Source organism: Sciurus carolinensis, chromosome 2, assembly GCF_902686445.1.
Source record: "Sciurus carolinensis chromosome 2, mSciCar1.2, whole genome shotgun sequence".
Lineage (NCBI taxonomy): Eukaryota > Metazoa > Chordata > Mammalia > Rodentia > Sciuridae > Sciurus > Sciurus carolinensis.
In genome coordinates, this window is record NC_062214.1 from 79,904,876 (window position 1) to 79,925,665 (window position 20,790).

General features: G+C 35.8%; 1 protein-coding gene across 1 annotated transcript in view; it reads right to left on the reverse strand.

Moving 5' to 3' along the window:
• Scaper (S-phase cyclin A associated protein in the ER) overlaps positions 1-20,790 on the reverse strand; it is a 484,560-nt gene that overhangs the window by 452,455 nt on the left and 11,315 nt on the right. Inside the window, 1 exon segment of the mRNA XM_047539576.1 lies at positions 16,180-16,238. Coding sequence (XP_047395532.1) covers positions 16,180-16,182 — 3 coding nt within the window. The 5' untranslated portion in view covers positions 16,183-16,238.

Here is a 20,790-nt window from a genome sequence, read left to right on the forward strand (position 1 = left end):
CCTTATCAATCCTATTCCTCAAACATGCTTTGAAAACTTAAATCCAGTACTACCATCCTAGTCCAAGCCATCATCATCACAAGTCAAAATTACAACAGCCCCTATGACAGACTATCATATGTTAACCAAAATTACTTGCTTAACCATTCAAAAATAAATAAATGAGCAAACAAATCAGCAGAGTAGACAGAAAAGAACAGGGGGAAGGAGGAGGGGAAGGAAAGAAGGGGAAAATGGGAACTGAAATGGAGTAAATCAAATTCTGTGCATGTATGACTTTGTCAAAATGAACCCAACTTCTATATTCAACAATAATGCTCTAATTAAAAAAAGAAAAACTTGCTTTTTCTCCTGTCACAAAGCTAGACAACATTTTCCAGGATTACTATATGTAATCCTGGAAGTTCTGTAAACTGGAACATAGAGAGAAATCAGGCCATTTCCAGGTCTGGTTTATGAAAAAAGTCTCCTGTATCACCATCTACACCATCAGAGCTCTCTCCCTCAGTTTCCTCAATTCCTGGTAAGATCCAGAGGCTTCAGCACAGGATATCTAAAGAATGATGGAGTCAAAAGATGGAAGAAGATTGGTCCAGAGTCATAAAATGGAAGCTCACATGCTGAATATCTGCTCTGAACTATTAAGTAATAAGAAATAAACTAATCTGTTTCTTCCTCTTCTGGTTATAAAGGGCTGGGTAATTGAAACCAACTATCCATCTGAGAAAAAATTGGAAAAGCTAAATAATTTTTTTAAAGCCTCTGTTTAGAAGCACCAGAAAAAAAAAAAAAAAAAAAAGAGTAGAAGCAGTGAGAAGCAGTGAACAATTACAGAGTCAAAATTGGGGAAAAGCAGAAATGCAAAGAGGTGAAACCAGCAATCGGGGCTGCTTTTCTCACAAAGGGATCTGCCAATTCTAAGAGAGGCAGCCATGGAAGAGAAGCTGAACCAACTTTGACAGACACAAAAATGGAGACAATTTGTCCAAAGCTACCTCAGGCTTTAAGTCAGGCTCAGAAGTGTTTCACCCCAGGAATAAGGATAAACCAGAAATACATTGGCCCTCACTAACAACAAACCCAGTTTTGAATCATCTCCATCCCTGAATGGATTAGAATAAATTGCAATTGCCTATGCCCTAGCCATTTGTGAATAACAAAGGTAAATCTTCTAGGGAAGAAGATATTATCTCAGGCACCAAATTATCTGCTAAAATATTCATAAATACAGATGATCCTTGACTTATAATGGTTTGATGTGTGGGTTTTTTGACTTTATGATGGTATGAACGTATATACATTTGGTAGAAATCAAGCTGTGAATTTTGATCTTTTTCCCAAGCTAGTGATATACAGTATGATACTCTCTCATGATGCTGGGCAGCAGTAGTGGGCTATAGCTACCAGTTTGCCACATGATCACAAGGTTAAACAAACTCTTACAATTTCTCTGTTGCTAAGCTATGATGTTTGGTAGGTTAGGTATAGTAAATGCATTGTTTACTTACAATATTTTCAACTTATAATGAGTATATTGGGGCATACTCCACTGTAAGTCAAAGATCATATGTAATATCCCACACAATCAAAATCTACCAGACATCTCACAGTGGTATGTACCTATAGTCCCAACTACTCAGGAGGCTGAGGAAGAAGAATAAATGCAGCCCATGAGTACATGGATAGTCTTGAAAAGATATCACGACACCACCTCAGGAGGAAAAAAAAAAAAAAAAATATATATATATATATATATATAAAATAACTGACATATATATATATATATATACTAGAAAACAAACCAAATGACTGAAAACCTAGAAAAATTATAGAAAATAGAAATATACCCACACATGATCGAAATAATGGAGTTAGAAAAATATTTCAAGGTAACTGACTATAAAAAATTTAAAAGATTGAAATTTTCCAAAGATAACTAAAAACAGAAATTATAAAACTGAAAAATTATAGAAAGTAAAATTAAGAACTCAACAGTCAATAGATGGGTTTAACAACAAATTAGTGAATTGGACTAAAACATCCAGAATAAAAACAAAAAAGGGAGAGAAAAAGAGAGAGAGAAAAGAGAACAAGAGACACAGGAAATAAACTGAAGTGTGAAAAAACAAAAAGTAAAAATGGAATTAAAAGCTAATGAAGGCTAAGAACTTTCCAAAGTTAACAAGAGATGATATCACAGAAACAAGAGGCACTAGGAGTAAAATAATTGTTTTAAATAAAATTTTTAATTTCTCAGAATAAAATTTTTAAAATAAGATAAAAAGACAAACACTAGCCAACTACTGATAACCAAAAAAACAAAAACTTTACAAGTATCTTCAAAATATAGGATCAATAAAACTGCCAAGTGATTTCCTATCAGATCATAAATGTAAGTCAAAGAAATAATATCTTTAATGTGCTATAAGTAAATAATTACTACAAAGAAATATGTAAAAATATCCACTAAAACACTAATTAAAAATCAAAATAACCAAAACAAACACTAAACATGTAATTATCTGAGGGATGTAGGGATGAATTATTACCAAATCCAGAGATGTTAGCATTCCCACCTGCTAAAATCTGAATTTTTATGAACAAATTATTTCAAGGATTTCCTGATTATTTAAAAGCTACAGCCAGGTATGGTGGTACACACCTGTAATGCCAGTGGCTCAGGAGGCTAAGGCAGGAGGATCATGAGTTCAAAGTCAGCCTTAGCAATTTAGTGAGACTCTAAGCAACTCAGCAAGACCCTGTCTCTAGACAAAAAAAAAAAAAAAAATATTGAAAAGGGCTGGGGAGGTTTCAAGATGGTGGACTAGGGGGCGGCTGCATTTCATGTTGCTCCAGGACGCAAGATTCAAAAGAGGAGATAGTGAGAGACTTGGGACCAACTCAAAGCCGCCGGGTGGGTCTCTCCTGTTGGGGAGGCGTCCCGGATGGGGCGGTAGCCCCGGAACGCAGGGAATTTGTGTAGTGGAGTTGCTCGGCGAGACGCCCCTCCCCCCACTGGAGCGGTAAACACGGACAACTGGGATCATCGTAGAGGAGGCGGCTCAGCACAGCGCTTGGACTCAGAGCAACCACTGGGGCTCCGGGTGGCTGCCTGAGGAGGAGCTGCATGGCGAGCTGTTTAGACCCAGAACGACCGCTTCTGAACACCAGGGGGCTGCCTGGAGGAAGAGGAAAAGCGCGGCGGGTCCCTTGGTCTAGGAGTGACTGCATCAGAGCTACAGGAGGTTGCCAGAGGAGGAGCTGCGTGGCGAGCTGTTTGAACTCAGAAAGACCATTCCTGAACACCGGTAGCCTGCCTGGAGGAGGAGCACGGTGGGTCACTTGGTCTAGGAGTGACTGCATCAGAGCCACAGGCAGTTGCCAGAGGAGGAGCTGCGTGGCGAGCTGTTTGAACTCAGAAAGACCGCTCCTGAACACCAGGGGGTTGCCCGGAGGAAGAGAAGTGCGGCGGGTCGCTTGGTCTAGGAGTGACTGCACCAGAGCCACAGGCGGTTGTCAGAGGAGGAGGCGAGTGGTGAGTTGATTGGACTAAAAGCGACCGCTCCTGAACACCGGTGGCCTGCCTGGAGGAGGAGCGTGGTGGGTCACTTGGTCTCGGAGCCACTGCTCCTGAACACCCAGGGGGCTACCCCGAGGAGGAGGAGGAGGAACAGGGCGGGTCACTTGGACTTGGAGTGACTGCCTAGGGCTACGGGCAGTTGGCGGGAGGAGGAGACACGAAGTGAATTGCTTGGACTCCTAGTGACTGCGTCAGAAACCCAGCCGCTGTCCGGAGGAGGAGGTGTGTGGCGGGTCTCTGGGTATCGGAGCTATTGTACGGGGCTCCAGGTGGCGGCTCAGAGGAGGGGCCGCATAGCCAGGCGATTAGGTGCAGCACAGGGTCCCAGGAGCTAGGTGGCTTCTTGCTGGAAGAGCCGCACAGAGACACGCCTAGGGGCGGAGCGAAGTTTCCAGGACTGCGGGCAGATTCTCTGGGAGAGGCAGGCTAAGGAGACTCTTCTGCAAAAGGGTGAGGCTCCCAGGCCCAGGAGGTAGGTCCGGGCCCCTGGGAACGTTGAAGGGGAAGACAGCCCAGCCCAGGCGGTAGTTGTAGATTGAGGGGAACCTCTAGGAGGGGAACTGATCAGCAAGACGTCCTCACCGAGTGAGTCTTCCCTGCCGGGTGAGGTTTTCCCACAGGGACGGTAAAACCAGAGACACAGGCACAAATAGGCCTTGCCTCAGCCCGCAGCCTAGTTCCCCGTTGGATGACCATTGGTCAACAAGTGGAGGCACCTCTCCAACTAGCAGGGAATATACGCCACCTGAGGGTCACCACCCCTAGAGAGGCAGCTTCTTCGTGGAGCTCCCCATTATCAACTTCCTCCAAGACTGCAGGCTACTGAAGGATAAGAGGGGATATACTAGCAATCTTCAGGGACATTATAAGTCAATAGAGGAAATCTGCAATATCTTAATGACTCACTGATTCCTGAACATTATGAGAAAACAAGGGAAGAAAATGCCCCAAACAAATCTAGATGTTACATCAATAAAATCCAACGACAGCATGGCAGAAGAAATGACAGAAAGGGAGTTCAGAATGTACATAATTAAAATGATTAGGGAAGCAAACGAGGAGATGAAAGAGCAAATGCAGGCACTGAATGATGACATGAAAGAGCAAATGCACGCATTGAATGATAGCACCAATCGACAGTTAAAAGAGCAAATACAGGAAGCAAAAGATCATTTCAATAAAGAGTTAGAGATATTGAAAAACAACCAAACAGAAATCCTTGAAATGAAGGACACAATAAACCAAATTAAGAACTCCACAGAAAGCATAACCAATAGGATAGAACACCTGGAAGACAGAACTTCAGATATTGAAGACAAAATATTTAATCTCGAAAGCAAAGTTGAACAAACAGAGAAGATGGTAAGAAATCATGAACAGAATCTGCAAGAACTATGGGATATCATGAAAAGGCCAAATTTGAGAATTATTGGGATTGAGGAAGGCTTAGAGAAACAAACCAAAGGAATGAATAATCTATTCAATGAAATAATATCAGAAAATTTCCCAAATCAGAAGAATGAAATGGAAAATCAAGTCCAAGAGGCTTATAGGACTCCAAATACACAAAATTACAACAGACCCACACCAAGGCACATTATAATGAAAATACCTAACATACAAAATAAAGACAGAATTTTAAAGGCTGTGAGAGAAAAGAACCAAATTACATTCAGGGGGAAACAAATACGGATATCAGCAGATTTTTCAATCCAGACCCTAAAAGCTAGAAGGGTCTGGAATAACATTTTTCAAGCTCTGAAAGAAAATGGATGCCAACCAAGAATCTTATACCCAGCAAAACTTACCTTCAAATTTGACGATGAAATAAAATCATTCTATGATAAACAAAAGCTAAAAGAATTTACAAAAAGAAAGCCAGCATTACAGAACATTCTCAGCAAAATATTCCATGAAGAAGAGATAAAAAACAAAGAAGCATATCAGCAAAGGGAGGAGCTATCCTAAAGGAACTGTCAAATAAAGGAGGAACCAAGATGTGTCAAAAAAATAAATAAATAAATAAATAAAATTTTAAATATGAACCAAATGACCAGGAATACAAATCATATCTCAATAATAACCCTGAATGCTAATGGCCTGAATTCATCAATCAAAAGACATAGACTGGCAGATTGGATTAAAAAGAAAGATCCAACAATATGTTGCCTGCAAGAGACTCACCTCATAGAAAAAGATACCCATAGACTAAAGGTGAAAGGATGGGGAAAAACATACCATGCACATGGACTCAGCAAAAAAGCTGGAGTATCCATCCTCATTTCAGATAATGTGGACTTCAAGCCAATGTTAGTCAGAAGGGATAAAGAAGGACATTTCATACTGCTTAAGGGAAGCACAAATCATCAAGATATAACAATCATGAACATCTATGCCCCAAACGGTGGCTCATCCATGTATGTTAAACAAATCCTTCTCAATTTTAGAAACCAAATAGACCATAACACAATAATACTAGGTGATTTTAACACGCCTCTCTCACCACTGGACAGATCTTCCAAACAAAAATTGAACAAAGAAACCATAGATCTCAATAACACAATCAATAATTTAGACTTAACAGACATTTATAGAATATACCATCCAACCAAGAGCGAATACACTTTCTTCTCAGCAGCACATGGATCCTTCTCTAAAATAGACCATATATTATGCCACAAAGCTAATGTAAGCAAATACAAGAAGATAGAGACACTACCTTGTATTCTATCAGATCATAATGGATTGAAGTTAGAAATAAATGAAAGAGTAAAAAACAGAAACTACTCCAACACCTGGAGATTAAACAATATGCTATTATATGATGAATGGATAACAGAAGATATTAGGAAGGAAATTAAAAAATTCTTCGAGGTAAATGAGAACAAAGAAACATCATATCAAAATCTCTGGGACACTATGAAAGCAGTACTTAGAGGAAGATTTATTTCATGGAGCGCATTTAATAAAAGAAGCAAAACTCAAAAAATTAACGACCTAACACTACAGCTCAAAGCCCTAGAAAAGGAAGAACAGACCAACACCAAAAGTAGTAGAAGACAGGAAATAGTTAAACTCAAGAGCTGAAATCAACAAAATTGAAACAAAAGAAACAATACAAAAAATTGACAAAATAAATAGTTGGTTCTTCGAAAAAATAAACAAAATTGATAAACCTTTAGCCACACTAACAAAGAGAAGACGAGAGAAAACCCAAATCACTAAAATTCGGAATGAACAAGGAAATATCACAACAGACACGACTGAAATACAAAACATAATTAGAAGCTATTTTGAAAATCTATACTCCAACAAAATAGAAAACTTTGAAGACATCAACAGGTTTCTAGAGACATATGAATTGCCTAAACTGAACGAGGAGGACATACACAATTTAAATAGACCAATTTCAAGTAATGAAATAGAAGAAGTCATCAAAAGCCTACCAACAAAGAAAAGTCCAGGACCAGATGGGTTCTCAGCCGAGTTCTACAAAATCTTTAAAGAAGAGCTCATTCCAATACTTCTCAAAGTATTCCATGAAATAGAAGAGGAGGGAACCCTCCCAAACTCATTCTATGAAGCCAATATTACCCTGATACCTAAACCAGACAGAGACACACCAAGGAAAGAAAATTTCAGACCAATATCCTTAATGAACATCGACGCAAAAATTCTCAACAAAATTTTAGCAAATCGCATACAAAAACATATTAAAAAGATAGTGCACCATGATCAAGTGGGTTTCATCCCAGGGATGCAAGGTTGGTTCAACATCAGGAAATCAATAAATGTCATTCACCATATCAATAGACTTAAAGTCAAGAATCACATGATTATTTCGATACATGCAGAAAAAACGTTTGATAAAATACAGCACCCCTTCATGCTCAAAACACTAGAAAAAATAGGGATAGTGGGAACATTCCTTAACATTATAAAGGCCATCTACGCTAAGCCCATGGCTAATATCATTCTAAATGGTGAAAAACTGAAAGCATTCCCTCTAAAAACTGGAACAAAGCAGGGATGCCCTCTTTCACCACTTCTATTCAATATCGTCCTTGAAACTCTAGCCAGAGTAATTAGACAGACCAAAGAAATTAAAGGGATACGAATAGGAAAAGAAGAACTCAAACTATCCCTATTTGCTGATGATATGATTGTATACTTAGAGGAACCAGGAAATTCCACCAGAAAACTTTTAGATCTCATAAGTGAATTCAGTAAAGTAGCGGGATATAAGATCAATGCACATAAATCTAAGGCATTTTTATACATAAGCGATGAATTTTCAGAAAGAGAAATCAGGAAAACTACTCCATTCACAATAGCTTCGAAAAAAATAAAATACTTGGGAATCAATCTCACAAAAGAGGTGAAAGACCTCTACAGTGAGAACTACAGAACACTAAAGAAAGAAATTAAAGAAAACCTTAGAAGATGGAAAGATCTCCCATGTTCTTGGATAGGAAGAATTAATATTGTCAAAATGGCCATACTACCAAAAGTGCTATACAGATTCAATGCAATTCCAATTAAAATCCCAATGATGTACCTTACAGAAATAGAGCAAGCAATTATGAAATTCATCTGGAAGAATAAAAAACCGAGAATAGCTAAAGCAATCCTTGGCAGAAAGAGTGAAGCAGGGGGTATCGCAATACCAGATCTTCAACTCTACTACAAAGCAATAGTAACAAAAACGGCATGGTATTGGTACCAAAATAGAAAGGTGGATCAATGGTACAGAATAGAGGACACAGACACAAACCCAAATAAATACAATTTTCTCATACTAGACAAAGGGGCCACAAATATGCAATGGAGAAAAGATAGCCTCTTCAACAAATGGTGCTGGGAGAATTGGAAATCCATATGCAACACAATGAAACTAAACCCATATCTCTCACCATGCACAAAACTCAACTCAAAATGGATCAAGGATCTCGGAATCAGACCAGAGACCTTGCATCTTATAGAAGAAAAAGTAGGTTCAGAGCTTCAACATGTCGGCTTAGGACCAGACTTCCTCAACAGGACTCCCATAGCACAAGAAATAAAAGCAAGAATTAATAACTGGGATAGATTCAAACTAAAAAGCTTTCTCTCAGCAAAGGAAACTATCAGCAATGCAAAGAAAGAGCCTACAGAGTGGGAGAAAATCTTTGCCAATCATACTTCAGATAGAGCGCTAATCTCCAGAATCTATAAAGAACTCAAAAAACTCTACACCAAGAATGCAAATAATCCAATTGACAAATGGGCTAAGGAAATGAATAGACACTTCACAGAAGAAGATATACAAGCAATCAACAAACATATGGAAAAATGTTCAACATCTCTAGTAATAAGAGAAATGCAAATCAAAACCACCCTAAGATTCCATCTCACCCCAATTAGAATGGCGATTATCAAGAATACAAGCAACAACAGGTGTTGGCGAGGATGTGGGGAGAAAGGAACACTCATACATTGCTGGTGGGATTGCAAATTAGTGCAGCCACTCTGGAAAGCAGTGTGGAGACTCCTTAGAAAACTTGGAATGGAACCACCATTTGACCCAGCTATCCCACTCCTTGGCCTATACCCAAAGGACTTAAAATCAGTATATTACAGAGATACAGCCACATCAATGTTCATAGCTGCTCAGTTCACAATAGCCAGATTGTGGAACCAACCTAGATGTCCTTCAATTGATGAATGGATAAAGAAAATGTGATATATATATACAATGGAATATTACTCAGCCATAAAGAATGATAAAATTATGGCATTTGCAGGCAAATGGATGAAACTGGAGAATATCATGCTAAGTGAGATAAGCCAATCTCAAAAAACCAATGGACGAATGATATCGCTAGTAAGTGGATGATGACACATAATGGGGGGTGGGAGGGGTTAGTGTTAGGGTTAGAGTTAGGGTTAGGGACAGGGGCAAGAATGGAGGAAGGAAGAACTGTATAGAGGGAAAAGAGGGGTGGGAGGGGTGGGGGTGAAGGGGGAAAAAATAACAGAATGAATCAAACAACATTACCCTATGTAAATTTATGATTACACAAATGGAATGCCTTTACGCCATGTACAAACAGAGAAACAACATGTATCCCATTTGTTTACAATAAAAAAAAAATTAAAAAAAAAAAAAAGAAAAGGGCTGGGGATGTGGCTCAGTGGTTAAGCACACTGGGTTTAATCCCTGGTTACAAAGAATAATTAATTAATTAATTTTTTAAAAATAATTATTTTTAAAAAATAAATGCTATAAAGTGTATTTTTTCATTAAAATGCCTTTTTTTCCAGCCAAACAGTGGTTTAATAATGAAAACATGACACTGAATACTCATGCATATTTGCTTGACAAACTTCTACCCACCTTAGTTCCTAGAAAGGAAAAAATGTTAACATAATTATAAAAGAAGATTTTGACAGAAGCTGATATTCCAACCAAATTTGACCCAATTGATTATTTGGGAGAATATTTAATAAGAAACAATCCTTATTAAATCAAACACCCAGAAATGTCTGGTTACCAGAGGGTGATGAGAGACTGAAAACCTGAAGATACATTCCTGACACTATCTGCAACGGGTAGAATTTGTACTATTTTCACTTGATTATCTATTTTCTTACACTGAAAATCTTGTCGAATAATGATGTGAACACAAACAGAACTTCAGAAAAGTGATTTTATGGTTATTCCAAGAGTATTTAATGAGTTACTATGTGTTTCACTTTTTGGGGGGCATTGTGAAGACTAATGAAATCCTTAAAATGTTCTTTGTATTCATAGCTTTAATTGTCTCACTAGAAATTCAATATATATTTATTTATTTGACTCCCTGCACTGGGAAGTAAGCTATATGACACTTCTGACTACCTAAAAGTTTAATTTTCCAGATAGATGATATATTTTTCTGCTTCAAAAAGCAAAATATATAAGAAGTGGAATATTTCCCATCCATTCTTATCCTCCATCCAGCCAGTACTACATACACTTCTGCCATAACTACTGTTTTTAGTTTTCTATGGATCTTTACAGAGTTCTTTTATACATACATTAGCACATACAAATACGAATTCTTAATTTTCTTCCTTTTACATGAAAGCATGTGAGTTACAAACATTTCCTCATTTTCCACTTGCTATAAAATGCATTTTTTTAAAAATTAAGAAAAACCAAAAAAGTGGGCTGGGTTGTAGCTCATGCTCGCCTAGCACAGGTGGGGCCCTGCATTCGATCCTCAGCACCACATGAAAATAAAGGCACTGAATCCACCTACAACTAAAAAATATATTTAAAAAAAAAAAGTTTCAAATGGGTATTCTAGGAAGTAAATAAAATATTACTGAGGTTAAGAACTCAATAAAATGGGTTTACCACAAATTTACATTTAAAAAGGATTGGTAAACTGGAAAATAGGACAGTAGAAAAAAAATCTACCTGAAAGCACAAGCAAAAAAATAGAGAAAACAGGAGTTACATGAAACACAGCAAAAGTCTAATATGGTATAAATGAAGATTGTAGAAGAGAGAACAAAGAGAATGGGGCAGAAAAAATACATATATTTGAAAGGAAATGAATTTCAAGCTAATAAAAGATAGCCCAAGTCTTCCTGAAGCACTACAAAACCCAAGCAGGATAAATACAGCCACACCTAAGCACATTACAGAAAAACTGATAAAAACCTGAACAATGAGAAAATCTTAAGAGCATACAGAGGGGATAAAAATCCATCACCTCTAAAGGAGTTATCAACACTCAACCAATGCTTCAACAGGAAAAATAAGTATCAGTAAACTGTGAAGTATCTTTAAAGTATTGAAAGGAAATTCCTACAAATCTAATTTATTAACCTGGCAAAAATAGTCAAAAATGAAGGCAAAACAAAAATACTTCCAAACTTGAAGAAGACTTGTTACCAAATTGATACTAAAAGAAAAAAAGAAGAGCCAGGTGTGGTGGCACAGGTCTGTAATCCCAGGGACTCGGGAAGTTGAGGCAGGAGAATCACAAGTTTCAGACTAGCCTGAGCAACTTAGCAAGATCATCTCAAAATTTAAAAAAAAAAATTTTTAAAGGGCTGGGGATGTGGCTCAGTGATTAAGCACCAGTGGTTTCAATCCCCGTTCCAAAAAAAAAAAAAAAAGGGAGAGAGAGAAGGAAAAAAAAGGAAAATTACTCCAGGAAGGAAGAATCCCAGCTCAAATAAGGAATGAACAAACAGTAAATAGGGTAAAAATATAGGTGAACATAAGAGCACAATGATTATACAACAGGAATACTAACTTAAAAATTTATAAAATATAAAAAACAAAGTATATGACAATATCACAAAAGGCAGAAAAGTAGTAAATAGAATTAAAGTCTGGTAAAGTCTTCACAATTGTCCACAAAGTGACCAAAGCAGTAAAATAAAAAAAGACTCTAGCTTTTCAATAGGGAATGATGTGATTTTTAGGATACTCAACTCATCAAAAGAATAACAAAATAATATGTAAGTAGCTAAGAGGTATGAAAAATGGAATAAAAACATTTGAGTGATGTAAAAGAAAGTAAGAAAGCAGGGAAGAAAATGAAGGAAGGAAACAAATGGAGTCAAATAGGAAACAAATATTAACAAGGTAATTTTAAACCTAAATTTACTGATAGTAACATTAAACAGAAAGGATAAAATACAGCAATTAAAATTAAAAAAGGAAAGGAAAAAAGCAGTCAGATTTTAAGCAGAAAAAAGCAGTCAGATTAACCTAAGTTAAATATCTGATTATATATTGTTAAAAAGAAACACACCTTCATGTAAAATTTTGTCAGGATGAATCCAGCTACTATATGTAATTATAATGTTCTAATAAAAAAAGAAGAAGAAGATACACAACTTAAAAGGTAGGTGAAAAAAATATACCATGAAAACACTAACCAAAAGAATGGAAACTATGCCAATATCAAGCAAAGTAAATTTTAAATTAGAAAATGCTACTAAAGAGTGATACTTTTAAATGTGCAGCACCTCATAACACAAGGAAAATATGAAATATAAAAAAAACAGTTATCACAGATTTTAACATCTCTTTCAGAAGTTGGCAGAATAGGAAAAAACAAGTATAGTGAGCTGGCGTTGTGGCTCAGTGACAGAGCACTTGCCTAGCACATGTGAGGCACTGGGTTCAAGCAACACCACACAAAAAATAAATAAGAGTACTGTGTCCATCTACAACTAAAAATATATTTTTTAAAGTATAAAACATGTTAATTAACAAGCTTGACATTTTTGACATATTGAGAATCCAGCACTCCACAATAGAGAATATACATTTTTTTAGTGTAAGAAATTTTTCAAACTGCCAATCTCTGGAGTCATTAAAGCAGGTCTCACTGAATTTCAAAGTATAGTACATATGAAGAGAGAAAACCAGAATAATTCCCATGAGTTTGAAAATTTAGCAATACATATCTAATAACTCATGAATCAAAAAAGAACGAAAACTGTAAAACATTTTCAATTAAGTAATAATAAAATTATGGCAGGTCAATATTTACAGGATGCAGCTAAAGTCATGCTGAAAGGAAATCTGTTGCAGTTTGGATGTTTAATATCCCCAAAATGCTAATGTAGTAAAGGCCTGGTTTGCAGGGTAGTGCTACCAGAATGTGGTAGAACTTTAGAAGGTGGAGCTTTATTGGTGATCTTTAGGTAACTGGGAGGGTGCCCTCAAAGGGAACTATGGGACTTTGGAATCTCCCACCCTCCCCTCTCTTCCTCTTTCTCTCTTCTACTTCAAGAAGCTAGAAAAGGAGTATCTTAAATCCAAAGAAAGAAGAAAGCAAATAATAAACAGCAAAAATCAGTAAAATATAAGATCAACACAGTAGAGAAAAATTAAAAAAAAAAAAAAACAGAAGTGGCTTATTTAAAAACACTAATGAAATTTATACACCCCTTAGCAAGAATGATGTAGCAAAAAAAAAGAAGGCAAAAATACTCAGTATGAGGAATATAAAAGGATCATCACTGTAGATCACAGCATCTCCAGAAGTTGAAAAGTTAAAATATTAAAAATGACATTACTGATTTGTCAATTTCTACAAAACTGACAAATTGATAATCTAAATAGTTATTGAAGAAACTGAATCCCACAAAAGAAAATCCAAGCCCCAATGGTTTCACTAGTGAATTCTCCTAATAATTTAAGAACAAATTTCATTAAGTTCTTTTAGAGAAACAAATCCCAATTCATTTTGAAAGGCCTGCATAACTCTATCAGACCCAAAAGGACAATACACTAAAGGTATATTATAATTCAATGTCTTTCAAGAGTAAAGATGTGAAAATCATACACATGTGCACACACACATACACACAAACATACACACATAAATACATATTTGCAAACAGAATCCGGATAACATACCACAACCAAGTTAATTTTAGAAATGTAAGGGTGGTTTAACATTTCAATCAATTAACGTAATTCATCCTAACATTCTCAATAAATGGAAAAAAAGCATGAGATAAAACTCAACACCCATTTGTGATAAAAATTCCTAGCAAACAATGCATTTAATGGTATAATATTTAAAAAGAGGCAAGGATACCTACCATCACCACTTCCTTTCAATAATGTACTGCAGGTCCCAGTCTGTATTTTTTTTTTTGAAAAAGAGTAATACTGGGAAAAGTACAAGATAAAACTGGAGCACCTTGTTACACTTTTAGAAAGGACAGAAATACTCAAATAATAATAGGGTCATATCAAAAAGACACCAGAGTCAGCTTGAAAGAGCACCCACTATCTAAATGAGGAATATTTTGAACATCAAAATGTAATGGATAACAACATTAAATAAAATTTTTAAACTTACTAAGAGCCCAGACAGTCACACAGATAAATAACTGGAAACAAAACTTTAATAAATGATATCATCAATGAATTCTAAAACTAGTGACAATGCGACGAGATACAGGATATTTATATAGCCTCAAAGTATTTCTCCATGAATTACTAATTTCACAAAAGAAAACAGAAAGTTCAAAGTAGAAAAGACTGACAACATACCATATTAACCAAGCGATCAAAGTAGGATGTGTTTATAAACCTCCCAATAGCATCATGCACTAAGAACACATTATTCATGAAACAGTCTGCCAGAAATGCAAAAGCTGAATCTAATGAGGAAATATCACCTAAATTGAGGGAAATTCTTCAAAATAATGGCCCTGTACTCTTTAAAAACAGAAAAGTCAAGACAGAAAAAAAATGGTTGAGGAAAGTTCCAGATTAAAGGAGATCAAAGACTCTTCACAACTGAAGAGATCAAGATAAAAATAACTACAACTGACACTGAAATGATGACAAGCATGCAATATCTGCTAAGGAATATATAATAGTGTTGTATTAATATTAAATTTCCAGACTTCAGCAACCAAATTGTGGTCATATAAGAGAATGTCCTTGTTTTTAGGAAATATACACTTAAGTAGTTAGGGCTTAAGGAATAATGTTGACTTCAAATATTTTCAAACAATTCAGGGACAAACAAAATTAGAGTTTATAACCAAAAGATCCTCACTATAGGAAATTCTCAGGATATAGCAGCGAAAAGGAAAATGACCCCAAATTATAGATATGAAAAATCAAAACCTTAGAACTGAGGGGGTTGAGGAACCAGGAGGGATGAGATAGAAAGACATAGATAAATACACTACTGCCCTTATACCTATAAGAGAGATCTCTGCTCTGAGTCCCACACTTAAAAAGGTTCGACCTATCAAAAAACATTAAAACCCAAAGATAATCAGTAATTAATTACATAAACAGAAACTAACAGAAAAGGACTTGCAAACTAAATTGGGATCCCCCCCCCCAACCCATCAGACAATGAGGAGAGGAAAATGGCAAACCGCAGCCTCTAGCAAGTAAACTAAAGTAAGAATATCTGCTTTTGTTTAAGGTTGGCCACCCTCTATCTCCCCAAGGATATGTATTCCACATATGACATTCCCTCTTCAGGAGGAAGAGGATACTTAGAACTGCCTGAAAATCTTGAATTGGAAAAGTGAAGTGTGCAGAACCTGTTTACCTCAATTCTCTGGGGAGTTCTACTACTTCACTCCCCAACCCAGATTTAGGAACTATACTGACCTAACTGCCCTGCCTACCCCAGGGAGAGCATGGTTCCTTTAAGATGTGGCTGGGCTCTGCTTAAAAAAGCAGGCCAGGCAGTAGGCATGAGCTGATTGGTAACCTCAATATTAAGACAAGGAAGAAGCTGGTTTCCACCTTTATTCTGGACTTAGGTCCCATAAGTGTTAGGGGAAAGCCTAGGGAATAGTAATGGTTCCTGAAACAAATATTAAATTTAAAAAGTTTATTTTTAAATTTTTTTTAAATTATCAATGGACATTTATTTATTTATTTACATGTGGTGTTGAGAATCAAACCCAGTACCTCACACATGCTAGGCAAGCACTCTACCACTAAGCCCCAACCCAAGTCCTAAAAAGATGATTACTAAATGAAAAATAGATGGCAGGAATGAAGAAAAAACAAAGGAGACAACATTAAGGTTAATTGTTCAGAGAGCTTGATCACTTACCATCGTTCTTTCTCTTCTGTGCCAAGATCATTTAATACATAAACCCATGGGTGTGACTCCTATAATAAAATACATATGCATGCCTTTAGTCATAACAATATCAGAAAATCATATGTATTCATAAAAAGATACAAATGTCATCCCCACAGTTTTTATTACATTAAATACAGTAAAATAAAATTGTTCCTTTTCAAAGCCTGTTAGGATATAATATAGCAGGCTTTAAATACTCAATACTGAAAAGTACCTTAATGTTCTCTAAAACATAAAATAAAGTAAAGAAACAGGGTTAATTACATCAATAGCATAGATAAGGCATCAAGTTTTTTCCATGTTTTTTATTGGTGCATTATGTTGTATATATGGTGGAATTTGTTGTTATATGTTCATACATGCACACAATGTAACAACATAATTTGGCCAATATTGCTATCCTGCATCAAGCTTTTTTTTTAACAACTAACTCATATAAAAAACACAACCACTTTATATCTTAATCCAAGTCACAGTTTCACTGAAAGAAAAGCTTCATGAAGTAATATTTATTCTTATTGTGTAAGATGTAATCTGATACATAGTATCATACATACTCTCCAACTCAGTAAAAATCAGTCTTCAGAGTAGTGTACCACATGCTAAATTTTCTCTCTTCCCTTACCTCCCCTCCCTAGTATTCATTCCATTCTAATCACACTGCCCTTTCTTTAAAAATATTGATATTTTTTAAATTGTGGATGGACACAATAACTTTATTTATCTCTTTATGTAGTGCCATGCTAGGCAGGCACTCTATCACTGAGACACAACCCAAGTCCCACACTGCCCTCTTTATGCTCCCTCACAGGCAAGACACACTGTAACCTCAGGAATAATTGTACTTGTTGGACCCCTATCTGGAACACTCACATTTACTGTCTTTGCATGAACGTCATTTTTTCAGTGAGGCCTTCACAAGTAATTTATTCAAAATTGCAATCCTCCCAGACCAACAAAAGCTATGGGAGCTCATCACTACTAGACTAGCCTTATAAGAAATGCTAAGGGAAGTTCTCAAGTTGCAATGAAAGAATGCTAACAACATAAAAACATAAAAAAATAAAACTCACTGTGATGATCAGAATATAATCAAATTTAGTATGCTCTAAGACAATAAGCATAGTATAAAAATCATTTTTAACTGTAGTAAGAGAGTTAAAAGAAAAATACAGTAAAAATAACTAAGTCAAGCCAGGCATGGTGGTGCATGCCTGTAATACTAACTACTAGGAAGGTTGAGGAAAGAGGATCCCAAGTTTGAGGCCAGCCTGGAAGACCTTGTCTCAAAATGAAAAATAAAAAGGGTTACAGATGTAGCTCAGTGCTTGCCTACAATGTACAAGGCCCTGAGTTTAATCCCTGTATCACAAAAATAGTAAAAAAAATAAAAATAAAAACAATGAGCCAGGTGGAGTGACATATACCCTTGGTTCCAGCTTCTTGGGAGGCTGAGTCAGAAGGATCACTTCAGCCCAGAAGTTCAAAGCCAGCCTGACAACATAGCAAGACTCTGTCTCTAAATAAATAAAAAATAAACTATAACTCCAATAATCTAATATTTTATACATAATGTATAACAGATGTAATTTTTCACATCATTAACATAAAATGTGCAGAGAAGTTACAATGTAGTTTTCACATATAATTTAAATTAGGCTGCTATCACCCTAAAATAGAGTATAATAACTTTAAGATGTTTTATGTAACCTCATGGTAACCACAAGAAAAAAGTGTAGTAGATACACAAAAAATAAAGACAAAAATATCAAAGCATACACAGCAAAAATAAATCACAAAGGAAGACATCAAGAGAGGAAGAATGTAACAGGAACTACAAAACAGAAAACAATTAACAAAATGGTAGTAAGTCCTTTCCTGACTGTAATTACTTTAAATGTAAATGGACTAAATTCTTTAAAGACACAGAATAGCTAAATGGATTTTTTTTTAAAGGTCCAATTACATGCTTAGTACAAGAGACTAACTTTAGCTTTCAGAACACATATAGGCTGAAAGCAAAGGGATAGAAAGAGTTATCCATGCCAGTGGTAACCAAAAGATAGCAAAGGTAGCTACACTTTCATCAGACAAAACAGACTTTAAGCCACAAAAAAGGCAACATACAACGATAAAGTCAATCAAGAGTACATAACAATTACAAATATAAATATGTCTAAAAGTAGAGCACCTAAAGATACAGAAGAAATATTAAGATAACTGAAAACAAAACAATAATAACAGTAGAAAATTTCAATTTCCTATGTTTTTTAATTTTTAATTGTAGATGGACACAACTATTTATTTACGTGGTGCTAAGGATAAAACCCAGTGTCTCACGCATACAAGGCAAGCACTCCACCACTGAGGTACAACCCCAGTCCATCAATATCCTATTTTAAACAAGGGTTAGAACAGGTATAACAGTAAACTTGAATGATACTATAGAACAAATGAGCCTAACAAAATGCAAAATATTCCACTCAAAACAGCAAACATTATTGCCAAGCACAAATGGCACATTCTCTAGGATAGATCGTGTTAGGCCACAAAATAAATCTTAACAAATTCAAAAAGATTTGCACAATTTTAAACTTTTTTCTGGCCATACTGGTATGAAACTAGAAATCAGTAACAGGAAAAAAAAAGTGAGAATTCTCAAATATGTGAAAATAAACAACACTCCTCAACTATCAAAGGGTCAAAGGAAAAATCAAAAGAAGAAATGCTTAAATATTTTGAGGCAAATGAAATGAAAATATATCAAAACATATGGGAGACAACAAATACAGTTCTCAGAGGGATTTTATAGCAACAAATGCCTATATCAAGAAATAAGAGGCACAGTGGCACACACCTATAATCCCAGCAGCTCAGAAGGCTGAGGCAGGAGGATCTCAAGCTCAAAGCCAGCCTCAGCAAAACTGAATCATTAAGCAACTTAGTGAGACCCTGTTTCTAAATAAAATACAAAATAGGGCTGGGAATGTGGCTCAGTGGTTGAGTGCCCCTGAGTTCAATCCTTAGTACCTACAAAAAAAAAAAGAAAGAAGAAAGAGAAAAGAAATAATAGGGGCTGGGGTTTGTGACAAAATTGTGGAGCTCTTGTCTAGCACAAATGAGGCCATGGATTGATCCTCAGCACCACATAAAAAGAAAAATAAAGATATTGTGTCCATCTATAACTAAAAAATATATGTTAAGAAATATCAACTAACCATTCTACTTTTACAACTCAAAGAACTAGAAAAAGAATAAAATAAACCCACAGTGAGCAGAAAGAAGGAAATAATAAACATCAGAGTTGAAATCAATGATCATAGAAAAACAGTACAAAAGATCAATGAATCTGAAAGTTGGGATATTATTTAAGACAGACAAAATTGAAAAACCTTTAGCTAGACTAAGAAAAAAAAAAAGAAACAAAATTATAAATGAGAGACATTTCAACTGCTACCACAGAAATACAAAGGATCAGAAAAGACTATGAACAATGATAAACCAAGAAAATGAATAACTTAAAAGAAATGGATAAATTCCAAGATAAACACAACATGCCAAGGCTATATCATGAAGAAAATTTTATTAGAACAAGAGACTAAATCAGTAATTTAAAAACTCAGGTTGGAGCTGGATGCAGTAGCACATGTCTGTAATCCTACTGACTGGAGAGGCTGAGGCAGGAAGATCACAAGTTGGAGGCCAGCCTTGGCAACTTAGTGAAACCCTGTCTCAAAGTTTTAGAAAAACAAGATGAGGGAGTTGGGGAGACTGCTCAGTGGTGAAGCACCACTATGTTCAATTCCCAGTACAGAGAGAAGAAAAAAAAAATCTCAGGCTGGGGTATAGCTCATCATAGAGAACTTACCTAGCATGTACAAGATCCTGGATTCAATCCCAAGCATCACAAAAAAGGAAAAGAAAAAAGAAGAAAACCTCAACAAAGAAGAGCTTAGGACCAGATGGTATCAATGTTGAATTCTACCAAACATTTAAAGAATATTTTCAAACTCCTCCCAATAAAGAGGAGGTATAATTCCAAATTTATTTTATGAGGCTGGCATAACTATAATAACAGTCATATTTAGGCATTATAAAATATAAAATTACAGGTCAATATCCCTAATGAATACAAATTCAAAAACTCAACAAAACACTAGTAAAACAAGTACAAAAAAAAAAAATCATGGAGTGGGATTTGGGATTTTTCCCCAGATGCAAGAACAGTTCAACACACTTAAATCAATAAATGTGATATACCACATTAACAAAAGGATGAAATCTTATGATTATATCAATAAATGCCGAAAAAGCATTTAACAAAATTCAACATTCTTAAATAAAACTCTCAAAAATTTAAGTTTAGAAGGAATGAATCTCAATATAATAAAGGTCATATTGGGACAAGCCCACAGTTAAACATATTAATAGTGAAAAGCTAAAAGCACTGCCTCAAAGATCAAGAGCAAGACAAAGATGCCCACTCTCACCAAATCTATTCAATATAGTACTAGAAATCCTAGCCAGAGCAATTAGTTAATAGGGGAAAAAAACAACAGCATTCAAACTAGAAAGAAA